Source organism: Chenopodium quinoa, unplaced genomic scaffold, assembly GCF_001683475.1.
Source record: "Chenopodium quinoa cultivar QQ74 unplaced genomic scaffold, ASM168347v1, whole genome shotgun sequence".
NCBI classification, from domain to species: domain Eukaryota; kingdom Viridiplantae; phylum Streptophyta; class Magnoliopsida; order Caryophyllales; family Amaranthaceae; genus Chenopodium; species Chenopodium quinoa.
Window position 1 is genome coordinate 521,340 of NW_018744498.1, and position 21,245 is coordinate 542,584.

The window sequence follows — 21,245 nt, forward strand, 5'->3', positions numbered from 1 at the left end:
TGAGCCTCTTAACCAAGCGGTAATATTCCGTCTGGGGTTATTACATAGCCATTACACAAAATCTTTTGCCCCAATTGGGAGAGAGAGTGCAACTTTGGAATAAATAACCTAAGTGAGAACTTCAGCCGGTAACCGACTGATGCCTCGGGGCATCCGGTATTCGGTAACTTAACCGTTCATCGTAGATTATTCTTGTCAGACGACTATGAGTTGACCAATTTGGTCGTTCAATTTTCGCCGTCTGCATAAGTACGTAGAACCGACAAATAGTCTGTTCTCTGCGACGATTGCATCCGGAGGGGTGTCGTCGGACGCCATTGTCCATGTTGGGACAGGCGGTTTTATAAAATAAACAACCATCCGGCCATTTGGCCTTTGGTCTTGTTTGAGACCGGTTGTGTAGCCACCAAGCGTTTTTGTACTTAGTTTTTAAGCTGGCCATTGGCCACGCGATATCATGTTTCTATTAAGTGTCAATTTAGTTGGTTAAACAATTTGTCCGTCTGGGTATTACCTAGGCAGAAGGGTAAATATAACATTAAATTTCACTAAGTATCAAACTTAGTTGATTAAACTTGGTAATCCATCTGAGTATTACCTAGGCGGATAGATAATTATATAATTGAATCTACACTAAGTGTCAAACTTAGACAGTCAAACATGAGTTCCGTCTGAGGATAACCCAGGCGGGTAAGTAAATATAAGAATAGCAAAAAAAATTTGCAAACAAAGTCTGATTTCTCATTGATTGACTCACTGTTTACAAAAAATTTACATTTCTCAGAAGTAGTACTTTTTTTACTTATCTACATTCCAAGTTCTAGGTAGACGTTGGTCGTCTGGAGTTTCCAGACGATAGGTGCCATCCCTGACTTCTTCATAATCCGGTAGGGGCCTTCCCAATTAGGAGTTAGCTTTCCAGCCTCATTGGCCCTACCGGTTGCCTCCGTTTTTCGTAACACAAAGTCGCCAACTTTCAAAGGACGCTTGCGTACTTTCTTGTTGTAGTCTCTCGTCATTCTCAGACGGTATATCTCATGGCGCAGGGCAGCATTGCCCCTGCGTTCCGGGAGGGAGTCCAATGCTAGCCGCATGGCCTCCCAATTTGCTTCTTCATCATAGAGCATGACTCTGAGAGTCGGCTCGTAATGTTCAATGGACAAGACGACTTAGCACCGTATACCATAAGAAATGGGGTTTCACCATTTTCCCCTTTGGCAGTAGTCCGGATGGCCCATGGGACATGAATTAGCTCTTCTGCCCATAAGCCACCGGCTCTTTTAATTTTCTTTTTTATGCCGTTTGAGATGAGTTTGTTGAAGGCTTCAACTTGGCTGTTTGCTTGGGGTCGGCCGACTGATGCAAAACAATGTGAGATACCCTGATCTCCCAACCAAGTCTTAAGATGAGGTGTTTCAAACTGAGGGCCATTATCAAACACCATAGACATAGGTACCCCGAACCAGGTGATGATGTTCTTCCAAATGAAAGAGATGACATCCTTTGTCTTGATGTTCTTGACCAGCTTAGCTTCTACCCATTTGGTGAAATAATCCACAGCCACCAAAATGTAGCGCTTTCCGCTTGGAGCAGGCGTATAAGGACGCAAGATATCCATGCCCCATTTAGCAAATGGGACTGGGATGTGGATTGCCGTCAGATCAGTAGCTGGGCGGTGAATAAGCTTGCCAAACCTATGACACTTGTCACATCTCTTCACCAACTCTTTAGCGTTTGCTTCAAGAGTAGGCCGAAAGTAATGCCGTCGGGCTCTAACGGCTAGGGACCTGCCGCCTATATGCGAGGCATAGTACCCAACATGCAATTCTTCAAGAACTTCTTTCCCCTTTTTTCGGGTAACACACTTCAATAGAAGTTTAAGGAAACCCGCCTTGAAGAGCTCTCCGTTTCTCAACTCGAAGTTTGCTGCTCGCTTCTTCATGACGGCTGCTTCCTGTGGTGAATCAGGAAGTATTCCGTCTGCTAAATATGCCCGGATGCCATCCATCCAGGTAGAGCTTGGTCCAGAATTCCAATGGGCTCTTCATATATACTTCTCTTTTCCAAAACTTCCCAAAAGACTGACCGAGGCATATCACAGCAGGCGGATGAAGCCAATTTAGACAACGCATCCGCCTGGTTGTTATCCGACCTGGGCACTTGACTCACACAGAATTCCTCAAGTGACTCGACCTCCTCTTTGACTGCCTGAAGGTATTTGATCATAGCAGGATGAGTTGCCTCATATTTTCCCTCATACTGGCTAACGACCAACTGTGAATCAGAGTAGGCGTCAATTTTAGCTGCCCTGCTGCCTTACACATGTGAATTCCGGCTAGCAGGGCTTCATATTTTGCCTCGTTATTTGAGGCTTGAAACTTATACCGCAGTGCATATTCAAATCTGTCCCCATCAGGGGACTCATATATAATTCCTGCACCGCAGCCGTTCTTCGTCGAGCTCCCGTCTACATACACTTTCCAAACTTGATCTATGTTATCCAGTTGAACCGGTCATGTCATTTGAACAATGAAGTCGGCAAACGTCTGACCTTTCACTGCCTTTCTAGGTTCAAAAGTGATTTCAAGACTTTGCATTTCAATAGCCCATTTCAACATTCTACCGGATGATTCCAAGGTAGACATTGGCCGCTTGAGGGGCTGATCGGTGTAAATTACCACCGGATGAGCTAGAAAATATGGCTTCAATTTCTTGAAATCCATATACAGAGCAAGGCCAAAATTTTCAACCATGGGATACCGGAGCTCAGCATTTTTTAGAACATGGCTAATGAAATAGACTGGGAGCTGAATGTCGTCTCTCTTAGTAAGGAGAACAACACTGAGGGCATGATCTGAGACGGCTAGGTACATGTATAACGACTCTTTGGGCAGAGGGCTAACAAGCCTTGGCAAAGAGTGCAGGTGCTCTTTCAGCTTTTAAAAGGCCGCCTCAGCATCATCCCCCCATTCAAATCTGGTCTTCTTCCTGATTGCTTGGAAGAAGTAAAGGCATTTGTCACCTGACCGGCTGAGGAACCTCCCCATGTCAATTACCGCCTGTATCTTCTCGGGGTTAGCCTCTATCCCCCTTTAATCCGAGAAACTTCCGAGACTCAACACCAAAGACACATTTCTTAGGATTTAACATAACCTTATGCCGCCTAAGTGTGGTTAAGGTTTCTCGGAGATCAGCAAGGTGATCTTCCTGCTGCTTGGATTTGACTATCATGTCATCAATGTAAGCCTCCACATTCCTCCCAATTTGATTAATGAACACCGTATTAATCATCCGTTGGAATGTAGCCGGCGCATTTTTCAAGCCAAACGACATCACAGTGTAACAGAATAACCCCTGATCGGTGACGAAGGTTGTCTTCTCTTGATCTTTCTTCCACGGAAGTATCAGATGGAAGCCGGAGTAGGTGTCCATGAAACTCATCAAGGCATGCCCAGGTGTCGAATCGACTAGACTGTCGATATTTTGAAGTGGGTAACTGTCCTTAGGACATGCCTTGTTGAGGTCTATGTAATCAACACACATACGCCAAGTACCATTCGGTTTCTTTACAAGCACAACATTCGCCACCCAGTTGGGGAAATTACTTGGCCGAATGAACCCAGCGTCCAACAGCTTTTTTACTTCGGCAGCTGCCGCCTGACTTCTTTCCTCGCCGTGATTTCTTTTCTTTTTCCGGATGGGCTTCTTTTTAGGATCCACGGCGAGTTTGTGGACAGCAAGATCCAGGCTAACGCCTGGCATCTCTTCCACCTCAAAGGCAAAAATGTCTTTGAATTCCTTTAGTAGGAGGTGCAGAACCGCACCCAATTTAGCATGAGCAGCCGTCCCAACCTTAACTGTACGCTCTGGACAGCTGTCGTTCAGAGGTATGTCAATATGGTCTCCAGCCGGTTGGGGACGGAGCTCCGCTAACCGCTCCCCGGTCAGTGATTGCTATTTTTTCTCTTTCTTCACCTCCACCAGCAGCGGTGCCATTTTTTTCTTTCCGGCTGCTGATGGGGCTGGGGCTGAGTCTGGGTCGGCATCCTTGACATTGTCAAGGTCTATTAATTCCTGCCTTTGGCTGTCTGGGCCACAGTACCTTTGACGGGTGAGAGATAACACTCCCGGGCCGTCTTCTGATCCCCATTCAAGGAACCAACAGAGCCGTCATCCCTCTCATACTTGATGAGCATGAGGGAATGGATGATTACAGCCTTAGCTTCGTTGAGGGTGGGCCGGCCCAGAATAATGTTGTAGGTGGTCAACTCCTCAACGATCAAGAATTTGACGACCAGGTGTTGTCCCTTTCCTTTCTCACCCAGCCGGATTGGTAAATCAACCCTTTCGACTGGGTAAACCATTCCACCCCCAAAGCCAACCAAGGGGTGGGTAACCAAATGCATGCCGCTGACGTTGTATTTCAGCTTTTGCAGGCACCGGAGACCGATGATGTCCGACGAGCTGCCGATGTAAATAAGGATTCGCCCAACCAGCTGATTGGCAACCTTATATTCAATGACGACCGGGTTGTCATGCAGACGGCGGACGCTGCCCCTGTCCTTCTCAGTGATCAGGAAGTCTGGGAAGGAGGAGCTAGCAGACTCTTGCTCATCATCATCTTTGTCCATTTTTCGAAGATGGCTCTTGGTGCCCCGGATGGTAGGGCCACCGCATGAGAACCCGCCTGCTATGGTGTAGACCGGCTCCTTATCGGTGTCCGAACTACTAGCAGGGTGGGGTGTCTTAGACGACTGCCCCGGGTTCTTCTTATTAGTCCCTTTGGACTTGGAGATATAAGACTTTAACATCCCTTTGTCAGCCAGACAGTCCAACGCCCATTGGAGGCTGAAGTAGACGTTGGTGTCATGGCCAACTTCCTCATGGTATTGGTAGAATTTATTTTTGTTCCTTGATTGAATGGAACTTTTCATTAGATTCGGCTTCTCTAGGGACAGCCGGTCCTTGATCTCCATGAGCATGGAGTTGCAGTCCTTGTTAAACTAGTACTTAGGTACGTACGGTTTAAATTCTTTCTTCTTCTTCTGAGACGGTTGGTCAGAATCACTAACCGCCCAGATTTCTTTTCTTTTCTTGTTCTCTTCTTTCTTCTTAGCCGGCTGAGCAGGTCGGCTGTCCTTCTGTTTGTCAGACTTCTTAGAGTCCGATTGGTTACCAGGAGAGCAGAGGTTGGTTGCTTGAATATAGCTTTCCGCCTCCCTCAGGGCCGCCTGTAAAGTGAAAGCTTCCTTTTCTGACTAGGTCGAACTTAAAAGTCGACCCGTCTCTCAGACCCTTGAAAAAGTCTGTAAAAGCCACCTCGTCAGACAGTCCTTGGATCTGGATTCTAATCAGATTGAACCGCTTGACATAGGAGCGCAGTCCTTCTCTCTCCCCCTGCTTAATGGTGCTCAAGTCAAGACTTGTTTTCTTCGCAGGGATATTCATTAAGAAGTTGGAAGAAAACAGGAAGGCAAGCTTCCTGAAATTATCAATGGACCCGGCTGGCAGGTTGCCAAACCATTGTTGGGAAATGCCCTTAATGTAGCCGGGAAGCATCGACACCAAGTGGCATCATCCAACCCTTGTAAGTACATGAGGTTGGTGTATGCCATGAGTTGATCTTCCGGGTTGGTGGTACCACCATAGGTACCTACCAACACATTTTTAACCTTGGCCGGCTGTGCCGCCTCGGTTATCTCTCGAGTGAACGCAGAAGGTTGTTCACCCAGGCGGAACAGACGAAGCTGCTAGTCCAGAGGTTGGACGTTGTTGTACACCGCCTGTCCTCCAAAGAGGGTCGACTGCATAAAATAAGGAGGATACTGCCCGTAGCCCTAAGAAGGTACATACGGTACAGTCCCAATCATCTGAGGGCCAGAGTGGACGGTATTACAGCCTGTCTGGCTCTCATGCAAGAAAAGTGCATTCCCTGCAGAGGTGTTGTTGAAGCTGTCTGGAAAGTTCGACGTAGAAGCCGACTCAGACAACTGCTGGTTCCTCCTGCGGGTGATGATCTCCCGGGCATCAGGAGTTGATTTTTTACTTCCCACCGGCTGTTGAGTCCGGCGGGGATTGTTGGCATTCCTCTTAGGCAGAAGAATTTTGGACCAATCAATGGTCCCGGCTGCCTTCTCCTTTGGATGATGAGTTGGCTGCCGATCTCTGACTGACTTCCCCTTCTCCAGAGGAATATTTTTTGCCGCCTGACCCCTACTCGGGCCAGCCCGGCTCTTACAGATCAGATCTTTGATTTCACCCTTGAAACTTGTCATGAACTTTATGAGTTCGTCTCGGGTGACGGGAGTTGATCCACCTGTCGTATGGGTTTCCCCTTCCGGCTGCCCAGGGGGTCGATTTGTACCCGCCTGGCTGGCACCCTGCTCCAAAGTGTCTCTGGGCCGGATGCGCTTGGTTATCAGAGAGCCATCATCGGCTTTATAGGTTTCAACCCGAGGATCTTCATCCTCTTGGTCTGTGAAAACTTCCGGGTCGTCGCCCAGACGCTTAGAGGGTGGTACAGACTCTTGAACCATCTTCGAGGTACTCTCCCCACATACGGCGCCAAATGTTTTGGGTGAATTTGTCCCTCGAGAGAGTTACGTCACAAAGATTGGTCCGGCTGAGTTGTACCTGCAAAACAACGGAAACTCCGGATGGTTGGAGCTCCGCCTCCGAAGATCAAGTTAGTAACTTGAAAGGGAATAAAGAGTACGGAAATTTAGGTGGGGATCTGCTTGGATTCCAAGCTCAGGTGTTTCTCTGATGAGAGAGAATTTAGGTGTAATAAATGATTAAACGTGTCCCCAAAATAGGGAATTATCTCCCTATTTATAGGGTCGTTGGAGAATGTGCCCTTATCTAGGTCACTTGACCTAGATTTTAGTGGGCTGCGCCGTTTTACGGCGCTCCTAGGGATTTAGGCCCTTGAAGGCCGCCATTTCAGGGGCTTATCCAAGGGGGCCACGTGTCAAGAGGATATTGGGCCACTTGGGCCATCCTGAACTCACCACGTGGCCTCCTCTCATTGGTCCACGTGTCTAGGGTATTTTTATCCTAAACATTCATAATTAAGGAAACACGACACCTAAATATCTCATATTTTAATTTATTGCAATCATATAATATCATATATTATTCATGATCATCAATTAAATATCATATATTTTAAATTAGGCATGAGATAGAATCTTGTCTTATTTTAATCATAAAAGATAAATCATATTTATCCTCAAAGGTTATCCTAATAAAATTAGGAAATTGTATCCTAATTACTAGCCAATCACAAAATTTAATAAATTATCTAATTAATTATGGATAATCACATTATCAAGTCAATCTTTATCTCTTTGGAATATGCTCAAAATATCCTAACAAATCCTATCCAATGTTAACCACTTTAATTATTGGAAATCATCAAAAGTAACAAACCTAAATACGGATAATATCAAATTTACAACTTTTGAAAGATTTGATTTTATCCCAAATAAATGATTTTATTTCAAAATAATTCTATTTTATCCCAAAATGAATCATATTTATCTTGAAATATTTTAAAATAAAAATAATTTTTTTTTATTTAAAAAACTGTGCACCAGCCACCATGGTGTGGCCAGCCTAAGCCGACCACGGTGGTCGTACACCTATGGTACACTGTCGAAGCAGCGGTGCAACAGTAGCGGCAGCACTGCCGCGCAACACTTTGCACGGTGCTGCTGCTGCTCTTTTACTCTCAGGCCTTAGCTGCCCTGCCCCTGCACACCCTCTTTTACCACCACCGGCGGTAGCCAGCATGGCTGCGCCACCTAGCCACGGTTGCCGCCTTAAATCTTCCAGTAATTTTTTTTAATTTCAATTAACAACTTTTGTTAAATAAAATTAATGTGATCCATGATAAATTAAAACATAACTTTTATGATAATTCATCAAATCAAAAGAAAATTCACAATTTAATTTTAAAATCTAGGGTTCTTCATGAAAAATAATCCCCAATTTAATTTAACTTTTAAATTAAATCATTGATCATGCAAAATTCACAATTTATACATGAAATCAACTAGATTAAAATCATGAAGCATAAACAATCAAAATAATTCAAAAACAAAAACACAAAAAATCAAAATTTTAGGGTTTAGGGTTTCAAATAATTCGAATCTAGGGCTAGGGGTTTTGAGATTTTCGAGCATAATGGGGCAAAATTCGATCCATTCTAGGCTATTTTGAGCAGAATTAAATCACATTTAATCAAATTCCAAAATTTAAATCTCCATTTAATATAAAGATTGAACCATAATTAAAATTTTTCTCCCTCTTAATTGAATTAAAATTTGTGGACATCAAAAATTTATGATCAATATACGTAAATGCAAGAGGCTAACTGATACCACTATAGAGTTTTAGCTACTTTAATGCGAAATTTCACGAATCATATTCACTTGCACCTAAACAGGATCTACAAGCATAACACATAAATAATCACATAATACATACCTTTGACGCATGATTTCCACAAGCAATTGACTGACAATCAGGGAGATAATAGAGCCCCAAGCGTTGCTCCTCTACTTAGTCCACGGGATAGGATTGAACCTCCACTACTGCTAGGTAGTTGGGCACGAACAGTTCAAACCACCTTCTACAGAGAGGGGAAGAGAAAAATGAGCCAAGAACAACCACGATCACCACTATGCACCACACGCACCACCGGCGTGTGTAGTCATGAGGGAAGAGGAGAGAGTATGTGCATGAGGCTAGGGTTTGGTTTCTAGCAAGTATATTCTCAATTGACTGCTAATTGTGTTGTTCGTCAAACCCTAGGCAAGGCCTCTATTTATACATCATATGCATAATTAGAGTCCAAACCAAGCCCACAATACTCTCCCTTTACAACCCATATGGCCGGCCAATCCATGAGGCCCAATAATGGGCTTCTTTCTTTTGTTCAATCCAGCACCTTTTTATGTGACCTTATAGGATCCATTCTATTGGGATTTGGATTATTTGACTAGCCCAAAGATCATTGATCACGTCTAGTAGCAGATAATGACGACCTAAAAGAACGAGCTTAATTATCCCCATAATTCGATCCATTATATGTCTAGTAATTGCACTTGACGAAGACATAAATCCTTCACCAACATGTTAAGAGCAATCAAGAAGGTCTAAAACAAGAACACAACAGGAACGATATTGCTCTATTAGATGATAAGTTGGTGTTCCATGGCTATGTAGTTAGTTACGGGTATTTATAGGTTGACGGTTTCCCGAATTCCGATGAGAAGGTGAAAGGCTGAATCTCATTGTTTGGGATGATGGTCTTAGCAGTTGTAATGTTGCCAAGCTTGCACTTCATAGTACAGTTGATGCAACAGCCGAGTTCAAGGCTCAAGAGAGACCTTAATTACTAGGAGGATGTCCTCTGATTCTTATGGTATGGTAATTTAAATTTTGTTTGGCTTTTAACACACGAGACTTCATTTTTTTATGTTGTGTTCGCTTTTGGATTAAGCCTGTTTTGCCTTTGGTTATAACCTGTACGGTGCAGACACTAACCCTTTAGTTTATTATCCAATAGATATGGACCTGTGTAGCCTTTGCAGATTACCTATGTGGTTCAGATAATATACATAATGTATCGTGTGTGTATTTTTGTTTTGAATACGTCAATTTATAATCATTGACTATGCAACGCAGGGGACTAGTCTATATATTCTACTTGCTTTTGGTTTGTGGTGAACATATATGTTATGCTAAGACTTTGAAAATGGTAAATCGTACTGCAGCCGACCATTTTTTTGTGAATACCATCCTGAAGATTTGTTTGTGTTTCATTTTATTAATTTTATTTTAAAATACGAACTGAGATGGGTATGTGATTGCAGTTACTGGAGGCTATCGAAAGAAAAAGAAAAGGCTCGTATTGTGGGAAAGATCCCCCGCCAGACTCTGGTTATTCCCCTTACCCCAGCAACATGAGTCATTACACTTTAGGTTCGCAGGTTTCCATACCATACCATGTAGTATTTTTCTTTACTTTGTGCTTCGTTTTGGCTTGTTGTTTCAGATGGGAACGAATTACAAGGCACACAACATTTACTCCTCATTAGATTTAGGGAGACTCTTCATGGTATGGTATGCTTCCAAGAGAAACAAGGGGCTTCGTATGTTTAGTGGTGATTCAACCATACATACAGATGCAAGCACAATAATTTCACTACATGAAGATGACAGTCACATTGCAATGTTCGTTGCAAGAATCATTTTAGTGACGAAGTACATGTAAATTAAGAGGAGAAGAAGATTAAAATTGATGATCCATTCTGTGGTGTAAGTGAACATAAAATTCCCCCCCTAGAAATGTTACGCACGCCAGAACAACAATAACCTCTTCAAGTTGATGTAAACTCTGGTAGAGAACATGTTTGATTAACACATTCCATATGAACTGTGCCATAATACGTACTCCAGCTATTACAAATGGCAGTTTGGACATGATTATTGCTTTATAAGTAACCATGTATCGTCCTGTCTACTTGCTGCATTTAATTTATTGGGTTATATATGTTTAACTGTTCACCTGTAATTTCACTACATGAAGATGGCAGTCACATGCTTCAGACCTCTGTTTCTAGGGCTGGTACACATACATACAAGAGTTTAACATGAACTCTTCACTGACATATTCACTTAACTTAATTGATTAAACAACACTATAATCCTATTTCAATTCCCTGTAGCTCTTTCTTGTGTGATTATCAGCTTGTATGTAGATTTATTTTGATTGCTGGTTTTTTTTTATGTTCCTCTTAAGGGTGGGGTTGTTTTGTCTAGTTTGTGGACAAACCACCTACTTTGATAATTGTGATCTCCGGAAGTAATGTATAGTAAGGTAACTACCACGTCGTATTATAGATAGATCCTACGTAATGTTTGTTTGGAAAATACTTTGTACGAAGTTGGACATGTCCAAATAATTTAAAGTATTTTTACTATACCCTAAATATTAGGGTGTTCGTATTGTCCTAGTCCGGAGGTGAAAGTTTCAGTTAACTATATGCCTCGCTCCAATTGAGGAAATGTTACTGTTCATCATCTCCCTCAGGTCATTCAACCACCATTAATGAAATTTCTGAAATTGTAGAAATTTCTAAAATTGTTCATAAAACGTCACAAGTATTGTAATTCATTATTCGAAAAAGACTAATTTGATAGAACAACATATGAAATCGTGATGTAAAAGTCTTTTTGTCAAGATTTATCACACCCAAAACACAAGGAATACGATGAACTCCATCGAAGTCCATACAAGGGCTATCCATTTCCAGAAATTGATTCGCGGTGATTTAAAGAGATTTCCGCCTACGCCGAAGATGGCCGGGAGAAAAGAGAGAGAAAGGGATTAGATAAACCCTAAGAGAGAGAGTAATTAACATCAATAATCTTAAAATGTAATTAATTTTTTTTTAAGTTTCTAATTATTTCATTTTTTGATATATTAAAATAAGAAAATCTAATTTGAAATTGATTTTCATTATTTATGAAAATTACATAAATGAATTTTTGAAAAATAAAAAATGGAGGAAGTTTTTTTCCTTAGGCTAGGAAAGTGACACTCATTAGGCCCACTTTGGCTTTATGGTGATCATATTTTCTTTAATCACCATAGAATCATCGGGGTCTATACACAAACCCAAACAAGGAAGCACAAGTGACAAGTCTTTGTCACCGACTCCCCAATCTCAACCCCATTTTCGTAATTTCACATACCCCCAAAAATCCTCACTCACTTTCTCTCTTTCCTCTCCTCACCCACTTTCATCACTCTCTGTCTCTCTCTCTTTCTCTTTCCTCTTCATAATGGGAAGCCGCACTCAATCCCATCAGCTCAGAAACGGGCTCTTTGTGTCGGGCCGGCCCGACTCCCAGCCCAAGGAGCGCCCGCCCACAATGGCCGCACGGGCGGTGCCGTACACTGGCGGGGACATCAAGAAATCCGGCGAACTCGGCAAGATGTTCGACATTACCTCCGGCACTCCACGCTCCAGCACCACCACCGCAACATCTTCCTCCTCGCTTTCTCTCTCCTCTCCTCGGCCGCCACCTTCTCGGGCCTCATCTCAGCCCAACTCCGGGTCAGCTCGATCCGGGCCCAACTCCGGCCCATTCCCTCCTCGCCTCAGCAACTCGGGGTCCTTCACCAAGAAGGTTTCGGGCCCACTTTCGCTCCCACCGACAGGCCTCATCACCTCCGGCCCGATTCGGAATTCGGGTCAGCTCAACCCGGGTCAGCCACAAGTGGGTCCTATTGGGGGTGGGGGACAAGGGAAGATGGTGTATGGGACAGCTGTCACTAGTTTAGGGAGTGAAGGGTTGAAGTATGGGATGAGGGTTTCAAGAGGGGCAATGTGGGTATTTGGGATTGTGGTGTTGATGGGTTTGTTGATTGGGGTGTTTCTGATGGTTGCCGTTAAGAAAGCTGTGATCTTGGTGGTTTTCGCCGCGATTTTGGTTCCGATTATCATGGGGCTAGGGTGGAATTATGCTTGGGGGAAGAGGGCAATCTTGGGTTTTGTTCAAAAGTTCCCTGATGCTGAGCTTAGAGGTGCTGTTGATGGCCAGTTTGTCAAGGTTACTGGGGTAAGTCCATTTTCTGTGCTAAATTTTTGATCAATTGATAAGTTTCTATTTTCTGATTGATGATGATGATAATGATATGTTTTGTTTTGTTTTTTGTTATGTTGTCATTTTAGAGCTTTTTTATGTGATGTCATTACTCATTGGTTTTGACTTGGTTAATGTTGATTGCTATAATTCGGCATTTGATTCATTCCATTTAGTCATTTTCATAGATGAAATCTGGGCTCAAACTCCTTTAGTAGTGAGTAGTAGGTAAAAGGTGTGGACAAAATACTTGCTTCATAGGTAAGCATACTGTTGTGTAGTTGGTTAATGATTCATTCTTTTGCTGTAGTCCTTTCATTGATATAACTAGTCATTTGCAAAAGTTGTGGAGTATTATTCATCGATCAATGGAAAAGAGAAGTGGGGTCGAGCTATTTTGCTTTTCACAAGTCTTAGGTGCTAGTCAAGCATTTGAATGCTCGGGTTTACAACTTACAAGGGTAGTGAGAATTGGGCTTATAGGATGTTGTAATGATTGGGTTGTTATCTTCTCAGGCTATTTGGGATCTGCTGTGCCTTTGAAGTTGTTGAATGCTAATAGTTTAATGTGTGCTTCTGCACATGGTTCCCTGAGCTGGTCTAATAATATTTATATCTTGAGTTTGCATTTGCAAGAAAGGTTTTATGTTGGTTAAGTCTATCCATGTGCCTTCTGAAGTTCTCATTAAGTAAAGGGGAGCAGACCACTTGTAAGTTTCACTTGAATCTTGCAAGTGAGGGCAGGGACTGATAGTTTATTCTTCTTGGGTTAAAGGAAGAAACAAAATTTGTTAACTTCTATTAGCTATCATTAAAGGGATTCAGCTTGAGTTCTGCATAAATTTGGTATTGTGAATTGGGTATGATGACTATTGGAAACCTTATCGTAGTGGCTCTAGGTGGTAGTATCCAGGGGTTATGTTTATTTAAACTCATGGATTGGGAGTCAACTTTAATCAGGATCCTTTAGTCTTAAGTAAAGAATTTTGGAGACTAAGCAGTAATCCATGTAGTGAAAAAAGGCAATGGAAAGCTACTGCAGGATGAGGTTTAGCTAGCTTTCTTGCTGATGGCTAATGTAGTTCCTGTTGTGACCAATTCGAGGTGCAGATGCCTAAGTTGGATTCTACTAGTGATACTTCTCTGAGGTTTACTTGGAGTTCCTGGAAAGGCCAATAATAGCTCTCCAAGCAAGCAACATGAAAATTGAATGATTGATCACCAATATTGGGTACTTAAGAAGATGGGATCAATCATGGTTTCTGAATTTATGGACTAGTATTCCTCCTTTTCAACTGCCCTGGCCTTTGCAGATGCAAAAATATGACAAAATTTATCTGAAGAGAGGACAAATAGTCCATAGAATGTGTCCTCACTCCACAGTCAGAAGATATCATAGAAGAGAACCAAGTATTCTAAACTAATAGGCTGACAAAGTCGCAAAATTAAGGTTCGTAATTGTCACAGGTGAAATACTCTCTTTAAAGATTATACAAGCAATTGCAAATGCGGTATGAGCATTAATATCATCATTTATGTTTTGATTTAAGGATCTAGTTAGATTTGCCCTGGGTCCTATGGAATGGGCTGTCTGAAAGACTGAAGGTCTATTATATGTTTGATAGTTTTGGGATTGCTGGTGTGTCTATTATGCTTTGCCTTGGTAATTAGACTGTTACAATTTCGTTTAATACAAGTATGTGTAATAAGGATTTTGAACAAGTGAAACAGTTCCCTTACCTTTTTTAACTGGTATGCTAGTAGGGAGTGTGAATAACAGAATAAGCTACTCATGCTCTCTTACAACTGTTACAAGTAACAGTATCCACCAGCCAAAGAGTTGTCAAGATTCCCAACTCAAAAATTAGATTTAATTATCTTTTGCCGATATTTCTAACAAAGTAAAGCAGTCAGCAAGACATTTACAACTACTACTCCCTTTGTTCCATAGTCTTTGCACCATGGGTGTTTGACACAAACCAAGGAGAGTGAAAAGTTACGAGAAAATTGTTAAAAGGTGGTGTGAGTCCTCACCATTTGTGAAATAGTAGAGAGAAAATTACCTTGTGAGAAATGGAGCAAAAAGTTTGAGAAAAACCAAAAACAGAAAATATTGTAAAGATTATGGGAGGGAGGGAGTATGCTTTGCTTATCACTTGTTGTATAATCCACCTTACTGAGCTTGCTGATTATCAACACACTGTCTCAACGCCTGCCCCAAATTGGAAAGTGTAAGGAAGATAACTATGAGGGGAGGCTAAGCCTTGAAGAAAAAATCTGGTAATTGTTCTGTAATTAGCTCATGTTCAGGGGCAACTAGACTGCTGTAATTGCTCTCTGACATAATGACAATCAAACTCTATACCTCTATGTGCCTAGTCCATTTTGGAAAGTTTCTTGTAAATCTGCAGTATAGATTGTTTTGAGAGGAATGGGAGCGACCCTAGGAACAATGAACTTGAATTATAGTTTGGAAAGCCAATGTCAATTTACTGGCAACCCTTTTTAATATACTTGTTTTCAGCTTCTGCTATTGACAGGGCCACTGTAGTATGCAGTATGCTTTATAAATTTACAGGATCTTGGACTTTGTCATGAAAAGGAGAAAGAAGCCATTGACCTTGTGTAATGAAGTTTGACACATGACTGTCGCTTTTTGTTGATTGATGAACTATGTCCTGCTATTCAAATCAACCCCACAAAAAAATGAAAATCATAAATTATTGAACTCTTGTCATTATGGTGGTGTTGTATTACTGTCTCATGTCCTTCTCTGCAAAGTTTTGAATTTTACTTTTATTATTAATATAATCATTATTAATAGAAGTTAAAGAAATTACATTGTGAAAGAGGGTTATTGATAATGGCCAGTGATAATTATTGAATTAAGCAGCTTAGCAGTACGTGATGCACTAATGCTATTTATAATTAAGCTTGCCTAATATCCAGTAACCGAATCACTTTTGCATCCATCAGTATCAGTGTGACAGGTAAACAATTACAATTTATATGATTTTGAGTAGAGCAGATAATTCTTTTCATTGTATTGAACTGCATTGATAAGACAGCATTTTATGGGCAGAAGAAAACTTAGGTTCCAAGTCTTAGTAGTGTTTTTTTTTTTTTTTCTTAATCTAGTGGGCCATGATATTTGATTTGTTGCCACCGTAGTGAATAATATTCGTGCAAGGCTACCACCTCTAAACTGTGATTGACTGATTGTTGCTCATGTTCTTGGCAATTTATGTGCCTATTTGAATATTGTGATTTTAATTTATATTAATTGAGCCATTTTCTTTCTTTATGTTATCATTCTTACCATGATACATACATATCTTCCCCTGAAACTAAATTTTAATGCATACTTAGACCTTGTATTCCTCAATTTATATTTGCTGACCCTAAACTTATTTTTACTGAATTGAACTTGTTTATTGAATTCAACCTATTTTTACTCGATTAAACTTATTTTACAAAATTGAATTTATTATTACTTGTCTACTTTTTCTGAAATTATTTTTAATGAATTGAACTTATTTTTTCTGAATTTATTAAAGTAAACCTTCTTAGAATCTTATTTTGGTGTGGATTGGCCTATGACCTTTAGTGACAAGCAATTTACTACCGTAGTAATAATGATAGCAGCAGTGGCTCTTCCTTTCCCATTAAATCTTCGCTTTATACTCTCAGAAAAAAAGAACTTCAAAGTTATGTGCTCATCACCCATCAGTCATCTGTGCTTTGTAACTGTGAAATTACTTGTGTTGTAGTTTTTATGTTTACTGTTTTTACTTGACATGTGTAATTGCTAGATATTTCGTAAGCTGAACATTTTCAAAAGTCAAAACCTTGTTATTTTATCTAACACTGAACGTCCCTACTGGATATATAAGTATATAACTGTTAAAAATATTTTATAGTTAATAATGTATATTTTTTTTCTCCTTTTGTATATTTTATTAGCTGTGAAGTATATTATATGTCTGGATGCAGGTTGTTACGTGTGGCAGTATACCTCTTGAATCGTCATTCCAGAAGGTACCTAGGTGTGTGTATGTATCAACTGAGCTGTATGAGTACAAAGGATGGGGTGGGAAGGATGCAAACACCAAACATCGTTGCCTCTCATGGGGATGCAGGCATTCAGAGGTCAGTTAACATAGTTCTTTTTGGGGCAGCTGTATATAGCATAGATATTGCTGTTATTGAACTGTAAGATCTTGTTGGACTTTATTGTAAGTGGCTTATTAGGTATATATATAACTCTCTTGTTTTGGTTACTCCAAAACCAGTCTAGAAGAAAAATGTCAGATTTTGATTTTCTACTTTTAAAAGTCAAATGATTGACTCTATCATCTATTGCTATTATCTTTTATGAGCCACGTTCTATCCTTGGATCTTTACCATTATCATTAATAATCAATACTGTCATAATTATTCTCTCTTTAATTAATTTAAGTTCCAGGGCTACCAATGAAGTTGAGTTACCCTTCGTAGCTGGCAATCGTGCAGATGAATTAAAAGTAAGCTTAGGTTTGCACCGACCCTTAGAAATAATTTGTTTGTGAGTCTTGAATGGAGATAGAAAGTTAGAGATGCATGTGATGAGGAGAGAGAAAAAGAAATGCCAACTTTTAAAGGAAAGACACATTGTTGCACATGATGTGTAGTAGCCATTTTTAGTAAATGTTGCACATAATATGAAGCAGAAGTAGTATTGTTATTTTTGCTTTAAATATTTTGAATTTGGAACTCTACTTCACCAAGATTCCATGTTTTGTTTGATCAAACAACTTTATGTTTCAATTTGGCTAACAACTCATTAGTTGGGGGGTGGGGTGTGGGGTTGATTCATTTTTTAGTATTAGGTGCGAGGTTAGGTATCTAACTCATTGTTTTGGATTTAGTCATACAAAGAAAAACATACCTAAAATTGCGTCTTTAGTTGCATAAAAACTTAAAGTTAATCTCATTAGCCAAATAAAAATTAACATTCTCTCTGTCACACGTTCTATATTGGGGCACTGTACTGCTGTTCACATAATTTCAAAAAAAACTTAAATATCTGTTGCCCACATCTCAAATCACGAGCAATATAGCTCCAAATCATACTCAATATAACTCATCACCAAAAGCATCGGAATGACCAAAGCAAATTTTATTTGATTGAGTCCATAGAAAAAGGTAAGAAAAATCATTAGTTTTCTTCCGGATATGGCAGTTTCTAGCCTGCAGCAATGGTGGGCAATTGGTTGACTTGAAGGTTGCTGATTTTCATGGAGTGAGTTTGGTTACTTAGATTGAGTGTTGGAGATTAAGGCAATTGTGTAGTAGCATTGATAGCCTACGGAAATACAGATATAATTGTTTTAATGTTTTTGCTGATTCCAGACTTGGGGGTTTGCGCCCCCCCCCCTCTTTCCCCCTGGTATGGAAATACACCTACTTACAAATTCTTTCATAAGCGGGTTTGGTCTTGGTGTCAAACTTTTTTGGTGTTGACTTTTCTTTCTCTGGAATACCACATTACCTGAATCTAGGTGTATAGAAAATCTATTGCTTTTGCTTTCCTTTGAGACCATTCCAATTTGTGTGATTTAATCTGCTATGACTTGTGAAAAAATCTATTTTTGTGAAAAATATCCATCTTATTGCATTTTTTCTTATCAGCTGCTGTATCTAAAACATTTGTATTATATTTGCAGAAATATGTTGCAGACTTTTATGTATCAGATTTCCACTCTGGATTAAGAGCCCTCGTTAAAGCTGGTTATGGAGCAAAGGTGGCCCCTTTAGTGGAAACTGCAACTGTTGTCGACATAACAAAAGAAAAGCGAGACTTGTCTCCAAACTTTTTGCAGTGGCTAGCTGATCGAAGTCTTTCTAGTGATGATCGCATAATGCGCCTAAAAGAAGGGTATTACTCCTCTGCCTAGCGTTACTCTAGCTTTTTACTACCTATGTGCCGAAGGAAATCCTCCATTATTATTGGCATGGCTTGTTAAGGAAAGCATCCAAAGAAATAAGAGACAGTAAAATGTCATTTTCTTTTAGGTTGCACCTTTAAATAATTAGTTCTAACCAAAAAAAATTAGGTTGGTAGCTTTGATGTGTGAAAATTGGTGGCCACAGTTCTGAGCTGACCCTGGGCCTGTCTTGAAAATTAGGCTTGTGATGGTTCAGTTATGCGGGACCAGGGCTGAGATTGTTCTGGACAAGGTAGAACTGGACAATGCCTGGCTGCCTGGTTGTGTGCCGTGTGATGTGTGTATAGGCCATTTTGCAGTCAGTCTGTTTTTAAAAACGTTTTTCTGATAAATTAGGTTATTGATTTAAGGCTTGTTGCTCTCTTTTGAGCGGAAAAGCAGACCTGTTTCAGAACTTGCAACTTTCAAGGCCATACCTGTGTCCTGTGCTTCCTCACCCCTGGTCAGTACTGGGCTGAACTGGTCCATTGGGGTGGCAGCTGTAGAGGGTGTTCAAGTTTTTGCTTTGAGTAGAACTAAAACCTAATGTCCATTCTTGACAGTTCCTTCTCTTCACTTGTTCAGGTATGTTAAAGAAGGCAGTACTGTCAGTGTCCTGGGCATTGTTCGGCGCCATGAGAATATCCTCATGATTGTACCACCCTCAGAACCGCTCTCTACAGGTTGTCAATGGTTACGATGCCTCCTTCCGATGTATGTCGAGGGTTTAGTACTGCATTGTGAAGATAATCAAGATTCTGAAGTGGTTCCTGTGTAAGTACATAGATCTAGTTTCCTCCCATGTTTTTCCTTCTTTGAGTGGATTCCACAAGTACATATCTGCCCTGCGAAGACTGCAAAAAGGGCATGATGCTTTTCCATCCCTCTGTCCTTAGATTTTCTGCTCTCAAGTGTATGTAAACCAGCCTCAAGAAGACACAAAGGGGCTCAGAGGACGCAGGTGTGTAATAAGTAAGAATTTCTTGAGTCTCTTATAAACCTTTCTGTGTTTAATTGGATCAAGCAATTAGAGGGAGAAGTTTTCCTCATCAACACTATGAGAAAAGGAAGCTCGGGTTTTTCACGATGAGCCACGTATATTCTAAAGCTTTAGCTTTGTTTAGTGTAAATAAGCTACAACAAATCCGAAGAGCCCTATTTTCTTCTTTATTCTTCCGCATTTTTGTTTTCCTTTCCATTTATTTCACGAAAGGTAGAGTATGCTTAACACTAGTGCTTTGTGTATTTGATTATATAATTATGATTAAATGTTCTTCCATCCTTCTAGCATCTATGTAAGGTGTGCTCTCTGTTTTTTTGTGCTGAGTTGCAACAGTTGCTTTCCTTATAACGTGTTCTCTGTTTTTCCACGCTGAGTTTCAGGCAATTGCTTTCCTTTAAAGAACGTAGAGGCATATTTCGTATTTCATATATGATGTTCTACAACTAACCTGAATTACCTCTGCGTGACTGCATCAATTGCATGAGCTTGGATGAGACAGCTGCAGAGCATGCTGCTAAGAATGAATTGAGAAATACTTGTCTCTTCTGTACGAATATAGTTGTCTTATTATTTCAAAGTATCTTAATAAGATAAATAATGCACCTGTGAATCTTTCCTAATCATTATTATCATGGACTGATGCTTTGTTTGCATTGAAAAAATGGCGGGAAAGGAAGGAAAATGGAATTGGAGGGATGAAATTTATTTCATTTGGATGTGAAATGAGAAAGGAAATTGAAGGGGAGATAAATGGAGGAAATCGAGAGATTAAATAGAAATTGATCTAACTGTGGAGAGATTTGGAAGGAAAGCTCATCATTCTTCCCTTTCCCTCCTTTCCCTATATCTATCTAACCACAGTGTTAAGGTCCATTATACCACTGTGCATGCTCACAAGTAACACTTGCATGGTTACATACCAAGGAACGCATTAAAAGCTTAGGTTGAACAATTGCTTGTGAGTTGGTGATACCTCAAAGAAATAAATGGGGAAATTTAAACACACGATGGCAAATTAATGTTTGATTTTCTCCGATAGTAAATTTATTTTGGATAACAATAGTGAAAGAAAAGGGAGGGGAAGGAGAAAGTGGGAATGGAAAAAGAGGTGAGAAGCGGGAGGTGACTTTTCATTTTTCTTCCACACAAATCGGTATGTGTGGCTGGTCACATCGCGTATTCGGGGTTAATTGAGTTAATTGGTTAGGGGTTACTCGAGTTACTTGGTCAGGGGTTATTTAATGGGTTCGGTCATAAGTTACTCGATTTACTCGGTCAGAGATTACTTAAGGAGCTCCGTCAAGGGTTACTTAAAGGTTCAGTCATGGGTTACTTTATCATAAATAACTCGAGTAACCCGACTGAGTAATTTGAATAACATTGACAACTCGAGTAAACTCTGACCGATTAACTCGAGTAACCATGACAACTCGAATAACCCCTAATTGAGTAACTCGAGTAACACTGGCCACACGGTATGGCCAGCTACAAAGAATAATTTCCATTCCTTTCAAATTTCTCCAATAATAGAGGGATTCGATTTATTAAAAGAGGAAGGGAAATTTATTCTTTTAATTTCCTATCCTTCCCTTGTACTACTTCTATTTTTTTTAGTT

The 21,245-nt window shown here is 40.5% G+C and overlaps 1 protein-coding gene across 1 annotated transcript; it reads left to right on the forward strand.

Moving 5' to 3' along the window:
• Positions 1-11,784: 11,784 nt before the first annotated feature.
• On the forward strand, positions 11,785-19,942 carry LOC110697741 (uncharacterized membrane protein At1g16860-like). Its single transcript, XM_021875122.1, has 4 exons — positions 11,785-12,636; positions 16,654-16,809; positions 18,366-18,577; positions 19,212-19,942. The coding sequence occupies exons 1-4, from the start codon at positions 11,857-11,859 to the stop codon at positions 19,402-19,404; spliced, it is 1,341 nt and encodes a 446-aa protein (XP_021730814.1). The 5' UTR covers positions 11,785-11,856; the 3' UTR covers positions 19,405-19,942.
• Positions 19,943-21,245: the final 1,303 nt, after the last annotated feature.